Source organism: Nyctereutes procyonoides, unplaced genomic scaffold (assembly GCF_905146905.1).
Source record: "Nyctereutes procyonoides isolate TBG_1078 unplaced genomic scaffold, NYPRO_anot_genome, whole genome shotgun sequence".
Classification (NCBI taxonomy): Eukaryota; Metazoa; Chordata; class Mammalia; order Carnivora; family Canidae; genus Nyctereutes; species Nyctereutes procyonoides.
This window is the reverse complement of record NW_026575046.1, coordinates 28412714-28429034: the sequence shown is the minus strand read 5'-3', so window position 1 is coordinate 28429034 and position 16321 is coordinate 28412714. Positions and strand designations below refer to the sequence as shown.

The 16321-nt window shown below is 52.6% G+C and overlaps 1 protein-coding gene across 1 annotated transcript in view; it reads right to left on the bottom strand.

The window, feature by feature from the left end:
- Nucleotides 1-16321, bottom strand: part of ABLIM3 (actin binding LIM protein family member 3) — a 111037-nt gene that overhangs the window by 6495 nt on the left and 88221 nt on the right. Inside the window, exons 11-23 of the mRNA XM_055325833.1 lie at nt 14631-14786; nt 13039-13068; nt 12429-12558; nt 11666-11764; nt 10178-10225; nt 7688-7822; nt 6152-6216; nt 4783-4930; nt 3539-3568; nt 2866-2924; nt 2014-2074; nt 1321-1328; nt 685-765 (exon numbers count right to left, since the gene is read on the bottom strand). Of these exons, the coding sequence (XP_055181808.1) occupies nt 685-765; nt 1321-1328; nt 2014-2074; nt 2866-2924; nt 3539-3568; nt 4783-4930; nt 6152-6216; nt 7688-7822; nt 10178-10225; nt 11666-11764; nt 12429-12558; nt 13039-13068; nt 14631-14786 (1050 nt within the window). The remainder of the gene's footprint in view (nt 1-684; nt 766-1320; nt 1329-2013; nt 2075-2865; nt 2925-3538; nt 3569-4782; nt 4931-6151; nt 6217-7687; nt 7823-10177; nt 10226-11665; nt 11765-12428; nt 12559-13038; nt 13069-14630; nt 14787-16321) is intronic.

Genomic DNA, 16321 nt, shown 5'->3' with positions numbered 1-16321 from the left:
CCCAGGGATCCCCTCTGTCTCTGTTTCTAATAAATAAATAAAATCTTAAAAAAAAAACAACAACAACAAACCTGCTCCTTCAGAGTCTATGCACCCAGGACACTGCCAGACTCTGTGCCAAGGGGTCTGTGTGTAGCGACTCATTTACTCCAGTTGGCACCTTGAGGGAAGCACTACAATCACCTGACTCCACAGGGGAAAAAACTAAGGTTTGGAGAGGTTGTCACTTGACCAAGCTGGGGATGGCAGGCCCAGGGCTGGGCCTGGAGTCTGATGCAAAACTACCTTCTGCTTTTGCCTTCTGTACACTGCTGATTGCCCCCACGCTCCCCATGAGGAGCACTGCTTTTCTGGACCATCCTGCACAAAACAGTGCTGTGTTTCTTCTTATCAACCAGACTGCAGGCCCCTGTGGGCAGGGACCAATCTAGCTCTTGTCTTAAGCCTACAGAAGCATCAGGTGGGGACAGCTGTAGCTGTGAACCACAGATGCTAATCAAATTGAGAAGGCAGCACAGAACATTTGGTCCTAGTCTAAAGAAACCAGGTTGGTGTCTCTGCTTTTTCAACAAGTTATGTGACCTTAAAGCTCTTTATTCTGCCTGTCGTCCTGAGCTGGGTTACATCGGCAACTTCTGGCATCTCTTTGAACCCAAAGGCTCCTGCTCTGTTCTCTATACTCACCTCTAAACGTGTCCGGTCCACATCCTTGGGCAATCGATTTCTTCCTCTTGTGGTCACCAGCAGCAGCTCATAAGGGTAGATCTAAGGAGAGAGGATGGGGGTGGGTAGGGGGTGGGGTTCCAGGTTGGCTGAAGGTGGTGGGCCTGTCCCTCCAGCCAATTTCGTTTCTGGGCTCCCTCCTCTCCCTATACAGGGAGAGAGATCAAAGTCTGGAGGAAGGGCTGGGTCTGTTTCCTTTGAGGTTGCCTGGCAGCCTCAACGCACCTTCTCCCCAAAGATAAAATCTGAGTCCTCTAATACTGCTAGGGATAAGCTTGGTGGCATTTGACATTAATGTAGCACAAAGCCTCCTAATTGCAAATGTCTAATGTTGGGTGACTGGCAGGCCTCCAGAAAGTCTCTGCGGCTCATGGGGAATCATCTGATTTTAGTGGGCAAGAAACATAAGGCAGGATTCAGGGAAGGTAGGCCAAGGAGCCAAGGAGGGACTGGAGATGCTGGTCTTAAGAGGACCCTTGAGGTTATTTATTCAATATTCCCTTCCCTGAGTAGATGGTGCTGTCATCTCCCTGCTGGTTCCCAAAGTAGCCGCATCCAGGGTCTCGGAGACCCCTAGGGTCTCTGTATCTGCTTTACCTTGTACTCTGTAGAGAGAAAAGAGACACACACAAAATGGAAACACATTGGTTTCTGCTTTGCATTATTACGCTAACCTCTGTCTTAGAGACTCTGTCTTTGTTGGATTCACCCCAAATCAAGGCTGGTATGGGCACAGTGGATGGCTGGCGATAGGGGTTGGGCTGATCCAGAGATATGGTTTTAGATGAAAAATGACTTTTGAGATAATTAGAAAGGAGAAGAATCTGAGATTGTGAAGCACTTGGTCAAGATCCTCCATCTTCCAGAGAAATCTGGAAGGGTTTTGATGAGAGCTTGTCCTCCTGCCTGAGCCTGCTTGTAAGAGTTGGTGGAGGCCGGCAGGAGAGCATGAAGCTCATGGAACGTTTGCTGGGAACAATGTGCATTTGGCTCTGAGTGTTTCCCTCCACCCGAGGCTGGCAGGCAACTCTAGCTCAGCAGTACAACTCTGCAATGGCTCTGGGAACCCAGATGGGACAGATGGCCTGGAGATCACCCAAGGCCAGGGACTTGAGAGGATGGGGGAAGGGAGGGGGAAAGGGAGGGAATGGGAAGTAAAAGGGAGTGTGGGAATTCGGGGTTTGGACAGAGCCCAGCATGGGGCCTGAATCTGTAGCAATCGTTTGTGGAAGGTCAAACCACAGTTGTGTATCCAAAGCTGCTGTGCTCCCAGGGGAGGCTGGCACTCACCTCGCATGCCCCAGTTGACGGCGTTCATGCTGTCATAGTGGAAGAGGTCTGCGCTGGGTGTCTGCAGAAGAGACAGAGCCAGGGCTGGCCTGAGCAAGCTCACAGCTGCCTCCCGGAGGCACTCCCCCATCTCCCGAAAATGGCCCAGGGCGGGTGGGACATGGGCCCTCTTAGAGAAGACTCAGTTTCAAGTTGGGGGTACTTAACTCATGGCTACATCCCTGGTCCTAGGAGTGGCATGTAGTAGGCACTTGATAAATATTCATTTCTTGGTGAACTATATGTCATACTTTCTTTTGTTGCTCTAACACCACTTTCCCTATGAAATCTGCCCTGGCCGCTCTATTTAAAATCGCAAAGGGCGTCTGAATGGCTTAGTTGGTTAAGTGTCTGCCTTTGGCTCAGGTCATGATCTAAAGAGTCCTGGGATCGAGCCCCATGTTGTCTGCTTCTCCCTCTCTCTCTGCCCCTCCTCCCTGCTCATGCGCTCTCTCTCTCTCTCAAATAAAAAAAAAAATCTTAAAAAAAAATTGCAAGTTGCAATTTTAAACTAAACTCCCTATCCCCCTTATCCTTCTCAACATTTTCCTTTCCTCCCCTAGCAAGGTTTCCTACATTCTCTACAGTTTGGCTTGCATACTATTTACTACTTGCTTTCTGTTTCTCTCTACAAGAATCTAAGCTCCAAGGGGCAGGGGTCACTGATGTATTCCAAGTACCCGGCGTATATAAAAAGTTTTCAATAAATATCTGTTGCATGCCAAATGTCATGTCCAGGCTCTGAGTGTGTGGAGCTAATGCTGGAATTGTTAACATCTTGGGGGCAATGTCCCAGCACGGACTCTCTTTTACCCTGTGTAGCCCGTTCCTTCGGTAGGCAGGCAGGGAGGCGGATTTGGAGATGAGGGGGTCTGAAAAGAAACAGCCAAACAATTACCCGGAGCCCCAAGCCAGGGGTCCCTCTCCCAGAAGCAACCTGGCTGCAAATGGACAATATTGTTTCCCAATCCCATGGGAAGTGGGAAGGGGCTGAGGCCACCAGCTCCTCGCTGTGCTCTGCAGACATACAGCTGACAATTCAGGGTCTCGCCTGGACAGAACTCCAGGCTCACCCAAAGGCCACATGCACAGTCTTCTGGCCTCACCCTGCGCACATCTATCCTCCTGTGGTGAACCCCTGTATCCCCATAAAGCCCTAAAACTGGCTTTATCGTATTTACTACAGGTGGCTACAGGTGGCATTGGATAGAGGCCCTGGATTTGGAGTGGATCTCAAAGCCCAGACAGACGGGCTCCCCCATCAGTGGAAGAGACACACATTTTTTCTCTCTCTCTGGGAACTATTGGGCGTGGCAACCCTGGTCTCAGAAACAATAGCTGAGGCCTCCACCTGACAAAGACAGTGGGGTGGACGATTTGAGATCGGGACTGTGCTAGGACATCACAGCTACAGGGGACCTGCAACCAACTCGGCTCTGGCTCTCCCAGGACACGACAGGATGAAGGGAGGGCAGGCAGGACATACCGCTGTCAGCCAGGTAGTGGGACCGAGGGGCTGCAAGAGAGAAGAGCCAGAGATCAGTGTTCATGGGGACAGACAGACATGGCTTCCATTCCTGGGCTACCCGAGCTGGTGGGGAGGAGGGGCATTCTTCACTACTTCCTTCTCTGCTCAGTTTCCAGCGGCTGTGCCGCGCCGCATCCTCTCTCTCCCGCCTAGCACCTGCTGCTAAGCGGGCGCTCTGTGACATTTGCCACACAGATGCCATTGAAGAACTGGATTTTGAGCAGCTTTGGTGCACTGCACAGAGCCCAGAGCCGGGGGCTTAAAACAGTGCCCCTACGTGGTCAGACAGGAAAACAGGCTCATCAATTTATCCTGGCTCTGCATTAGATATCTTAACTGCTAGAAGTTACTTAATCATGCTTTGGTTTCCTCACTGCAAAATGCAGAGGGATCGTGTCTCCTTTATAGGGTTATTGTGAGGAATATGTGACTTATAATACCATAAGGTACTATTAGCACAGTGCCTGGCAACATACAAAACACTCAGTAAGATTGGCTTTATCATCTTTACTACCACCAACATCTTCAATCTCATCTAAAGTCAAGGTGCAGGATAGAACAGCTTATGGCCTGGAGTCCCTCTGACTTGGGCCTGATCCCGGCTCTGTCATTTACCAGCTTATTGATCTTGGGCAACTAGGAAGCTCTGAACTCTCCTCTACATAGTGGGGCGATAATAATCCCTCTACACTGCCAGTCTTTGCGAGGACCGAGAGTGAGAATGTATTTACAAGTGCCTGGCACAGAGGATCATCCATCAGTTATTGAGCTGAGATAGGATTTCCAGCAGAACTGACTCCCACAGGGGTAAGAAAGGGAGGGAAGCATGTGTTTGTCCAGGAACAGGGAGGAGCTTACAATGAGAGGATCATCTCTGGGCAGAGTGCTTGCACCCAGTGTCTGCTTGTTTGCCTCCTATGATGGGAGGCTCACTACCACAAGAGGCAATCCTTTAAATCTTCGAGCCATTCAGGGTATTAGAAGACATTTTTCTTTACATTGAATCTGACTAAAAGTCACAGCTTTCAGTCACAGCTTTCAAAGAAGAAAGTGACCACTCAGGGCAGAGTATGGTCTTACTTTGTGCCCCATACAGCACTAAGTCCATATTCTAGACCCAGGCAAGGCCAGAAGAGTTCAGATTCTTTGAGGGAGTTGGCAGGAAGTGCCCCACCCCAGCGGACTTCCACAGTGGTGCTTACAGCCATTGAGGGACATATCATAGCCAGCAGTGTGCAGGGCCTCCCGGCTGCTGGTGGAGCTCCGGGGTGGGGTCCAAGGATCCGCATAGGAGCTGGACCGAGCCTTCATCTCCTCCTTCAGAATCAGCCGGCCAATCCCACTCTGGAGCTGGGCAGGGGGGAGGAGCAAGATGGAAAGTCGGAAGGAAGCAGAGAACACTGAGATGGGACAGGCTGGGGACAAAGGACAGGGTGGCAAGATTCTGGTGAACCTTCCCAGTGTCCCTCCCTCCCTGCAGCCTCATAGTTCCCTTTGGGACTTTGTCTCCCTTCCTCAAGTGGCCATGTGGCCTGGGGAGGGGGAGGTGGCTCTGGTAGAGGGCACCAAAAGCAGGCCTGGCTGACGGCAGGTGGGCAGAGGGTTCGAGCCGGGCCAGTGAGGGTGTTTCTTGGTACTGTTGTTGCCTCTCCCATCTTTTTTTAAAACATTTTTTATGGAGGTGACATTCGCATAACATGTAATTAACCACTTTAGAGTAAACACCTCAGTGGTATTTAGTATAACCACCACCTCTGTTTGGTTTCAAACAGTTTTTATCACCCTACGTGAAAGACCTTGGACCCTGTAGTAGGCATCCCCCTCTTTGCCCCCCCCCCCCCCCGGTATTCCCCAGGCTGGCTGTCTGGATTTACCCATTCCATACATCTCGTACAAATGAAATCATCTAACATGTGGGCTTTCGTGTCTGGCTTCTTTCACTCAACAGAGTATTTTCCAGGTCTGTCCACACGGTGCCCTGTCTTTCATTCCTTTTTGTGTCTAACATTCCATTGTACAGATGAACCCCATTTTGCTTATCTGTCTGTAAACTGAAGGACATTTGGGTGCTTCCCCCTTTTGGCTCTTGTGACTAGTGCTGCTATGAAGATGCATGTACATGTCCTTTTTTGAATTCCAGTTTTCAATTCTTCTGGGTAAATACTGAGTGGAATTGCTGGGTCATGGGGGTAGTTCTGTATTTAACTTTCTGAGGAATCCCCAAACTGTTCTCCCTGGTGGCTGCATCACTATCCACTCCCATGAGCGGTGCATGAAAGCTGCTGGCAGTCACTTGCCACTACATGAGAAGAGGCTCCCAAGCACAAGGCCAACGCGGTGGGGAGCCAGCACAGGATAAGAGAGAGACAGCCTTCCTATGGCCATGTGCCGAGCAGCTGGATCTAGCCATACCTGAAACTCCCCCTACTGTTTGACCTTTTGGTTCTGCAAAACTACCTGTGTCTTTTTTCTACCATAAACGGGTTTGACTTTGGTTTCTGTCACTAGCAAATGATCAAAGGCGCAGGAACATACGGCCTAGGTACCTTGTCCAGGGGGGAGCTTGCTCACCTTGTGCATGCTGCGGTCAAAATCATCCTCCTCTCCTCCCGATGAGAATCTTCTGGCCCGGGGCACTGCCAAAAGACAGCTAGGATCAGCTCCTGCATGTGCTCCCCACTGAGCCTGCGCCAGGCAGAGGGCACAGAGGGGCACAGAGCCGCAGAGCCCTGACAGGCGGGGGCTTCCTCTCGGCCAAACCACTTTCTAGCTGAGTGACTCTGAGTGAATGTCCTTTGGTGAACCCCCCTCGCTGGGGGCCCCGAAGCTCCTCCCATTCATGGGCATGGGGAGCAAGTGAAACTGACTGCCCAAGTGGCTAATGAGCCTCAGTGCTGGGACGTCTCCTGTTGCTGGTGGGAGAGAGAACTCCTCTTTCTGCTCAGGGTGAGGTGTAAGCCTAGCTAGGCTGGAGCTTATCTTGCCGTGACCAGGGCAGGGCCAACCTGAGAACGAAGTCACCCCAGGGACAGGACAAGCCCTGTTGACGGCAGTTGTGTATCAAAAACTCCCTCTCGTGACCCAGAAAAATCCTTGTTTTGGCTTAAGCCAATCGGAGTTCTTTTTTTGGTTTGTTCTTTTGTGATTGAAATGGTCTAGGATCCCTCCTCCATCCCCCAACATGTATCTCTCAGGGATTACTGTACTTTGGGTTGTATTTGTGCTGTGTCTTATCTCCTTTTCCAACTGGAGAATTTTTAGAGGGCAAGGAAGGGACCATCTCTGAGTTCCTGTGAAGTTTGGCTCTGAATGGACATTCAATTAGTAAAGTGTGCGCTGAATCAGAAAGAAGCTTGATGAAAATGCATCCCCATGCTTGATAGAAACAGCTTGAGATGCCCAACTGGGTGGGATAGTGGCCCTGAGGACCACAAAGATCCCCTGCCAGGGGGCCCGTGAGAGCCTTCCATCTCGCATAAACTCCCTTTCCTATCTTCCAAACCGCTTTCCAACCCAGAGTCAAGGTGGTCTCTTAAATCCACACATCAGATCCTGTCACCTTCAATGGCCTCCTACTGTTTAGGACAGAGAGCCAGTCCTTGGCTCAGTGTACAAGGCCCTGTGGAATCCAGTCCCTGACCCCCACCCCCTGCTTCTCTCCTTCTGTGGCTCCATGTTAAGCTGACAGTCCTTCATTTCCTCCAGGGAAACCTGCCCTCCCACCTGGGGTCTTTGCAGATGTGTTTCTATACTCTGCTGGCTTACCTCTCTCCCACTCCTCCTGTGGCAGCTGAGTCTCTGCTTTGAGGAGATTTCGTCATATCCCAGGCTGGACAGCATGCCCCTGACCTCATCTCCTCCCTCCTGTGTATCACCTCCTGGACATCACCTTCCTCTCCAACTGGAACCTGTGTCTACTCCACAAGGGCATGGATCTGGTCTATTTTGCTTCCCAGTGACTCATGAAGCCCCAAGGCTGGCCCTCAGTACATGTTTGCTGAATGAATAAATGAACGACTGTGTGAAGGAGTGGGCAGCCGTCCTAACCCTGTGTCCTCAGCATGGGTGATAGAGCTCTGGTCAGGGCCTCTTTGTGGGGTGCATTACCTTTGGGGGACCCGTGGTAGGTCCAGTACTCAGACTCTGCAGCATAGTAGGGGTCCGGTGAGTAGGCTGGACTGTACTTGGAGGCCTGGCTGATGTCTTCACTGGTTTTGCTTTTGGTTGCTGTTGACAAATCACCTGCAAAGGACCCAAGGAGAGAGCTTCAGGGCAGCAGAGTGTCCTGGAAGAGTGTGTTGTACACTTTTTACCTGCCTCTCAGCCAGACACCAGACCAGGGGAGTGAGGGCACTTTGAGGCCAGGGTCTGGGACACGGAGCATCAGAGCCAGAAAACCCTCGTTTTCAAGCTCTTTATGTTACAGTTGGGAATCTGAACACCAGAGAGGGGAAGGGGCTTGCTGAAAACCACACAGCAAGTAGATCAGACTTGGACCAGACCTCAGTGCAGGGCTCCTGCCATCACATTCCATGGACTCCCAGGTCTGTCCCCAAGTGAACACTATGGCCATGGCTCCTCCAAGTAAGATTAGATGGGCCCCAGGTGATTCCTTGCCCTTACCCCCCTCAGCCATTAAGAACCTGCCTTGTTTTGGATTTGAGCCATACTTAGGGTGGGAATTGCCAAGGAGGGCCAGGTGGCATATCAACTTCCTCCTTGCACTGAAATGCCAAACCTTGCTTGGGGAGACTATATGGCCCAAAGAAAGGAACACTGGACAGAGAATCAACAATGCTGGGTTCTGGCCCCAGCTCTGCCACTTAGCTGTCACACTGGGCATATCCTGCCCCTCTCTGCCTCAGTTTCACTATCTGCGTATCTAAATTGGTCTGCTGGGTCAGGTGCCACCCAGCTTCAGGCTTACACAACAGGACCATCAGACCTACTGCAGACACAGAACCTCTCAGGGCAGTGAGTTTAGCAGGGCCCAAAACCTGGCAAGAGACTGACTAGGGCCAAGAGAGGGCTGGGGAAACAAGCAGGCCCCTGAACGTCTTTCAGGAGAGAAGAGACAGGGACAGTCCCACACCCTGTGCAGCCAGAGCAGCAGAGGGGCCTGGGGGCGGCCCTCCCCAGCAGCACTGGCTGCCAAAGCTTGCAGATTCTCTTAGACTTGGGTCCTAGGCAGTCCCTCCCACCCTGACTGCTTTCATTCAGTCTTTTCATATACCCGCTTATCCATGCAATCTACCTCCACCCCAAGCTTCTCCTGAGCCTGCTCTGGTGCTGCCCCTCAGAGCCCACCTGGAAAATCCCACATGGTCCTGAGGGCTTTGAGACCTAGGGACCTTTCCTGGACAAACTGGCCTTGTCAGGGCTGGTGCCTTTCTGTGGCCACTTGGGGTATGTGGCTTGTCTTCCACAGCCACACATACATATGTACATGCTCATAGACATACCTGGACCCCAGCCTGGGCCCCTCTGAAACTGAGGACATTTATCTATATTGTCAGGTCTTCACCCAGAGTCATTACTTATATTTCTATGGCCCCTCCACCAGCTCAGTGAGCTCAGATCCCAGTACCAGGCTGCTATCCCCTGTTTCTGTGCTTCTCTGATTCTGTACTCCCCTCTGTTACCCAGGTAGCCTATAGGCATGGAGGGGGGCAGCGGGGGGGGGGAATACAGGGTACCAGTTACACCTCTGCATCCTCAGTGTAAGGGCTGTGCTTCAGCAGCTGAGGCCCTGTCAGTGCATATTTGCGAGAAGGAACAGGAGGTCTCAGCGGTGCCTGATTTGGTGGTTCTCATATGGAGTGCAGGTAAGAATCATGAACGAAGCCAGTTACAGTGCAGATTCCTAGGTCACACTCCCAGTATTTCTAATAAGAAAGTCTAGGGCAGAGGAGGGGCCAGAGCATCTGCTTTTCAAGTAAGTCTCTCAGGTACAGGTGCTCCATAGACCATTCTCGAAGAAACACTGAATGAATCAATGAATGAATGAACAAATGAATGGAAGAATGAAGTCACCCTCATCAAAACCCTGCTCCTTTCTCATCCACATCTCCTGCCCAAGCCTTCATTTACTCTCGGGACACTGTGACTGAGAATAGCTTAGAGCAGTGGTTTCCAAGCTAGACCAGGGTTTGAAATCGCCCGGAGAAATGGTTACCAACAAAAATGTGAGATTCAGTAGGTCTGGGGTGGGGTGCAAGAACCTATGCATCCCACACAAGTCTAAGGACCGTCAAAGTTTGAGTCTCCCTGCTTGGAGTGCTCCCAGGGCTACGCGCATTTGACCAGGGTTGCTCTGCCCATGGAACTTAGGAAATCGGATGGCACGGATGAGGGGTTGGAATGGAGGTGGGAAAACATTTAGGGGACACGAGGGCTTCCTTGCTTTTTTGAAGTAACACTAAACTCCTCCCCGGTGTCACCTCAAGTGATTGGGGGTTAGCCAACAAGAAAGCCCGAGTCGCAGCCTTGCACCCTCCTGGTGGCCTATTACCCTCCTGGTGGCCCCGGTAGACCAGCTGCACGAGGGCTAACGGCCCCGCCCCCTGCCTGGCCACGCCCCCTCTGTCCCGACCGTACCATGCCGCTTGTAGATCGGGGGTTTCCGGTAGATGTTACTTTCTCCAGCTGCCAGGCAGACAAGGAAGGGACCGTGGGGGAGGAGAGAGAAAGAGAGAGAGGGAGGAGGGGGGAGGAGGAGGAGGAGGAGGAGGAGGAGGAGGAGGAGGAGGAGGAGGAAAGGAGACAGCAGTTGGTCAGCTGTTCTCAGAAAGAGAGACAGTCAGCATCTTCCCCGAAGGGCCACCATCCTTCCCCGGTGGACGTGCTCTTCCAAACTCAACTTCCAACCTCAGCCCGTGAGGTTCTCAGAAAGGTGAGGGGAGAGGAATGGATGGATTCTTGAGGGTGCTGCGGAAGGGGCTCGGGCTTGAATGGTGGGCATGCAGGCACGAGGCGGCGCGTGCTCAGCAGGACCCCATGCAGGCAGGTCAGGAAGGTGCCCCCTGCCTCCACCCAGCAGCCACGCCTCATTCCACGCGGAAGTCCCCAGAATGCTGCGGCCCCGCTTCAGCATGACCGGCCTCCCATTCCCTCAAAAACAGGATGGGACCTTTCTGGGGCAGTTGAGAAAGGTATAGATGAAACAGCAGGATGAGCTCCTGGAGAGAAGTGAGTGGGGAGTAAAATCCTGAGCTCAGGGTTGGGAGACGGGGTTCCAGGACCAGTTCTGCTGAATTCAGGGTAAGACTCTGTCTAAATCATCTATAATGTCACCTAGCCCCTGCCTTCCTCTTATCTCCTATCACTCCCCCTCCTGACCACCACTTCCAGCCACGCTGGACTGCTACCAGTTCAGTGTTTCAAGGCCTTTGCACTTGCTATGCCCTCTGCCCAGGATGTTTTAACCTAGGATCTTTGCACGGCTGGCTCCTAATCATTTTTTGGCCTCAATGTCACCCCCTCCAAGAAGCCCTTCCTGACCACCCTACCTAGCCCAGCCTCCTCCACCCCAGTCACTCTATCACAATGCCCAGTTTAATTATGTTTATGGCACATATCATTTCCCTGAAATTATTTGTTTGTTTACCCAGTTATTAACTTTCTCCCCATGTATAGACACCATGAAGGATCTGGGCTAGTGTGAGGGTATTTGCATCCCCAGCACCCAGAACAGTGCCTGGCTCTACAGAGGGAAGAACAGAAAGGCTCAGGGCAGTTAAGTAACTGGCCTGAAGTCACAGGCTTCTTAGTGGTGGAATTGGGACTCGGTCCCAAGAGTTTTGATGCAAAAGTGTATGACTTTCAGCATGGCTACTGCCTCGTCCCATCACGGCTCTCAGACATTTGAGGCACTTCTCTGGGTGCTTCCTGGTGGCCTTGATCAAGGCTGGCTCTGTCAAGTGGGTGGGCTTTAGCCCATTGGGACTGGGACTGCAGGGTGGGTTAGTGTGGGAGACTGGTTAGGGAAGGTCCCCAGGAACCGGCTTCTCCTCGCTGCCGGTGGGGGGCGCCCGGCGACCCCATGGAGCATGCACCCATGCCAGGAATTCCGGGCTGGCAGCCTACCTGGGATGTGAAAGTGCTTGGGAGCCTGGTAAGAGGTCGGAGTGGAGGACCTCACATCTAACTGGCTATGGTATGGAGAGCTCCGGCCACTCTCGGGCCCTGGAGCACGCAGGCAGTGGTCCCCAGAGAGAACAGAGGCACAGAGAAAACAGGCATTAACGCAGTGGCAGTTGAGGCAGCAGTGACATGATGACAGCGGGGATGGTAGGGAGGGGCTGTGCTCTCATGCACCATATCTGCAGAAACAGGCTTGACCCTCTTTTCTGGCCTCACCCCAAGGTCAGAGTTCGTAGGTTGTAAAGAATCCACCAGACTGAGCTTCAGGAAGGTGTCTTTGTTGCCCTTGGCTCCCCACCACCCCTCTCAGGTGCTTCTTTCCTCACCCAAGCACCTGCTTCACCTCTAGCCTCAAGGCGGCTGCAGATGACCTGACTGGATGGGGTAAAGCTGGGCCTGTTTCTGGTCCTCTGGTTCTACCCTCCAGATGGGGCAGGCCAAAGGACCAGGATAGCGGAGTCTTGCAGCCAGGGCTGCTGGGCTGCCTACCACTCTCCTCTCCTGGCAGCTTACCACCCACCTTCCTGTGCTTCTCAGTTCCATGTGCCCCTTCTCCCCCCACTGCCAGGGGCATCTCAGGCCCAACTGATCATCGGATGGTCACAGGGCTCCAGGGGCTGTTCTGTGATGGAGATCCTGGGGGGAAGCCCTGTGCTGTCTCTGCAGCTGGCGACAGCCAGCCACTACGTTGTTCCCCCTTCCTTACCAGAACGGTAGTAGTGGTGAGGTGAGCGGGAAAAGGTGGGGGACATGCCCTGCCGACTGTAGGTGGGGGAGTCGATGTATCCTGGGCTAGAGGCCCTTCTCTGTCGGAGGTCCAGGTTCTCGTAGATGTCCTGGGGGAAGAAGTGGACCATGAGAAAAGCCAGCAAATAAGCCCAAGACTCTGGCAGGCAGGTGGGGGAAGGATGTGGAGTCCAGGATTCTAGGGGGCTGAGGATCCAAAATTCATGGTGCTGCCCTTCTGAATACAGCCTCCCTGGGTTACATGCACAGCCTGAGGAAAGCTGCAGGCAATTCTGGGGGCCTTCACCCATCACTCGCAGTCCCTTGACTAGAACCCATGGGTCAGGTGCCTGGAATCCTGGCGAAGAATCACAGGAGCATCAGGGAGGTGGCTCCCTTTGGGTAGAAAGCGTACATCCTCTACTGTTTATACCACAGCCACTTCCTCCAGGTCATGCTCCCGAGTTTCTCGTCTGTGCCCTGGTCATGGAGGACCCTGGGGGGCTGGGGATGAGTGAAACCAGGGGTCCTCTCAGCTAGCATAAAGGGATGCAATTGTATAAGAGGTCTCCCCGAACCAGCTAAGTTACCTGGGAGTAGGGAGATAATGTTCCCAGCGACTTAGAAGCGAAGAGTTTGAAGGCCATCATGGAAGGAGCAAAGGAGAGAGAGGAGGGAGAGAGGAAGAGGTGTTAGGGAGCTCAGCGGAGGGCAGGCCTCCCTCCCCAGGCAGCAGCCGTGCTTGGTGTGCTGGAACCCTAGCAGCCAGCAGTGCCAGCAGGTAGTAGGAAACCCTGAGACTATGCCCTCCATTTACCAGCCCGAAATGGCCCAGAGAGGGAATGGGGGGGTGGTGGTGGCTTGGGGCCTCTCGGGTCCAACATGGTAGGGTCTTCACCTGGACCCAGGCTTCTCCACCACAAGCTCAGAGCCATTCTGTGATCCTGCCCTGTCCCTCTACCAGTTCATGACCCCTCTGTGGTTCATGAGGACAGAGTACAGGGTCGCAGGGCCGGGGACCCAAATGTAGGGCCAACCCAGGGCCAGGCTGCTGCCATCAACATGGGAGCTGGCCCAGTGGGCCGTGCGGCAGGCTGGAGAGGGGACATCCCATCTGCAGAGGGCAGTGGCTGCTCAGCCCCTGGGACACCTGCCCAACGTTAACACCACTCCTTGCGTTTCCAAGACGAATTAGAAATCCAGGTTCTTATGTGAAATCTCTCCATGAGTAAAGGTTGGCAACTAATTTACATTTTTAAAAGTTCCTTTGCAAGTGAAACAAAACAAATCTGGGAGTTGGCTTTGGCCTGTGGGCCTAGTGTGCCATTTTGGGCTTCAGGAGCATCAGTCTCAACTTGGTCCCCTTTTCCTGGTCCATTTCAGGGGCGAGAGCCCAGAGAGTCTCAGCATTGGGCTCTCCAACCAAATGAACCTTCATTCCTTTAGAGAGGGAGGGGACAGTGGTAGGGTGGGGACAGGAACCTGGGTCTCTGCTCCCTAGGCCAGGGCTCCTTCTCCTATCAACAATCTCAGCTCAGGGGTCTTGGATGGGGTTAGGAGTTGCCTGAGATACAGACTGCCAGGACCTTCAGGGTAACAGCCTCTTGCCTTCTCCAGAGAACACTTGTCCAGCAACCACTTAATTATTTCCAAAGCCACCCGACGCTGAGTTCTTAAAAAGCATCTCTTGCTTTGAGCATAGGGGCTTTAAGGCCAGGTACAGAACCCAGAGAACCCACCTGCCAGGGATTATAAACCTAAGTGGCCACTGAGCCTGTCAGGGATGAGAGCCATGGCTGTGTATAAAATTACTCCAGTAGAGGAAAAACAATTCAAGTGATAAGTGGTCATAGGTTCTTGGCTTCAATGTTGGGGTACTTAGGAGGTGGTGGAAACTGGGGAGAACTGGGGAGCCCATGCCCTGCCTATAGGAGGCGCTGCTTCCCCCTTTCCAGATAGTGGAAATACTGGTATAGTGTCACTTGCTCTGGTTTTTCAAGAAAAGCTAGATTTTTTTTTTAGAGGAAACCGCTTGATTTTTAAATGTCGACTATAAATTCCAGTTTAAAGGAGTTGCAGGGGTCAACACTGTGGAGGCCAAAGTGTCTGTGATGGAGTGTCTGGGGAACCTGCTGGCCTCCTCTCCCCCAATAGCCCCGGAGAGAGGGGCGAGACGCCGTACCTCTCCATAGCCACATCTCTCCAGCATCTCGTCGGACGTGTATCTGGAATGAGGCTCGTAGGAAATGAGGTCAGGGCGTTGTACCTCGTAGATGGACTTAACCTTGGGGAGAGCTGCCAGGTCTTTGTAATTAAGGATCTCATTATCCACTTTAGCCTGGGGAAGAGGAAAGGCACAGGAAAGAGGCAGAGAGATAAGGGGGAAAAGAGAGAGGAAACAAAAACCAGCACAGAGGGGAGCGAGCCTCTTCAGTTTCCATGAAAAACACAGTATTAGGGATGGAAGACGCAGGGGTTGTTAGAATCAGGCAGGTCTTAGAGGCCATCCATTCCAATGGGACTCACTGATTGAGCGCATTTTACGTGTGAGGCCCTGAGCTTTGCAGCAATTGTCTCCTCTGTGTGCCCTGATGCCTCTGTGCAGTCAGCGTCAGTGTTATTACTGTTTTCCTAATGAGGCTCAGAAGGTTCTGCAACACTGAGCCAGTAGGTTTAAATCCTGTCTGAACTACCCAGCCTGGGCGGGGTAGGGACTGCCTTCGACCCCACGCAAGGAGGACATCCTCACTCACAGCTCCTTGAAGTCGGTGGAGATGGTAAAGACAGAATTAATCACAGAGAGTGAAACCCGAGCTAACATTAGGTGAGCACGTATGATGAGCCAGACTCTGTCCAAAGTCCCTTGTAGGGCTGACCTCCCTTAACTCATGCAACTCGCAACACTGCTAGTGGGCACTAATATCATTTTCATCTCTGAATAAGGAAACACGCACAGAGAAGTCAATGAACTTGCCCAAGGTTACACAGCTTACAAGTAGCAAAAGCGTTACTCAAGCCTAGCCAGTCTAGCCTGAGCACCTGCCTTCCCCAGCGGCCTCTGCTAGCTTCGAAGGGTAGGGAGCTCACTGTCTTACAGCCCGGAGACAGCTGCCCTTAGAAAGCAGGCCCTACGGTGCACTGAGCCTCTAACTACTACCTGACGTTGGCTAAGTCCAGCCCTCTAGAACAGTATGGGTTAAGAGACAGCTTCCCCCTGCCTGGGACAGACCACTTCCGGCTCCCAAAGCCATGTCCTTTCTGTGTTCTGCACTCTCCAGCTGCTCCCTCTGTGACTGGCTTCTGCTGCAGTCCACTGGATCTGTCCTTCCATAACTACCGTGACCTGCAAGGTTCTGATGTGAGATAAATTGAGAGGCTGCTAGAAAGAGACTCCAAGGAAACTGTATTATCCAGATACCATTCTTCCAGTGTCTTGGGCCCAGGTAAGTCTTAAGGCCGAAACTACTGTAGAGAGAGCAACTTTCATAAAGACCTTATAAGCAAGCATTGCTTTTGGAAACACATTCCAAGGGCCTTTCCCTGTCTGTCCCCATCCAAATAGCCCACTGCTATTTGGGTGCTGTACTGTTCATTCTCCATTGCCTCTAGATCCACCGTCTGCTCCTCCTTGCCCTGATTTGGGCTCCGAGGCCCCGTGGACAGCATTAGAGGTCCTCTGGCTTTCAGCTGGGTTGGGCCAACAGAGGAGCACCTGCAGACTGGGGCGGGTAGCGGAGAGATAGCCTGCGCACCCCCCCCCCCAGTGCCCTTGCATCAGTGGCTGTGGTGGGCGTGGCTCCCATCCGGGGCTGCCTTTCACAGCTCCAGCTTTCACCAGACCTTCAGGTTGAGGGTGGTGACAGCTCCTGCTGC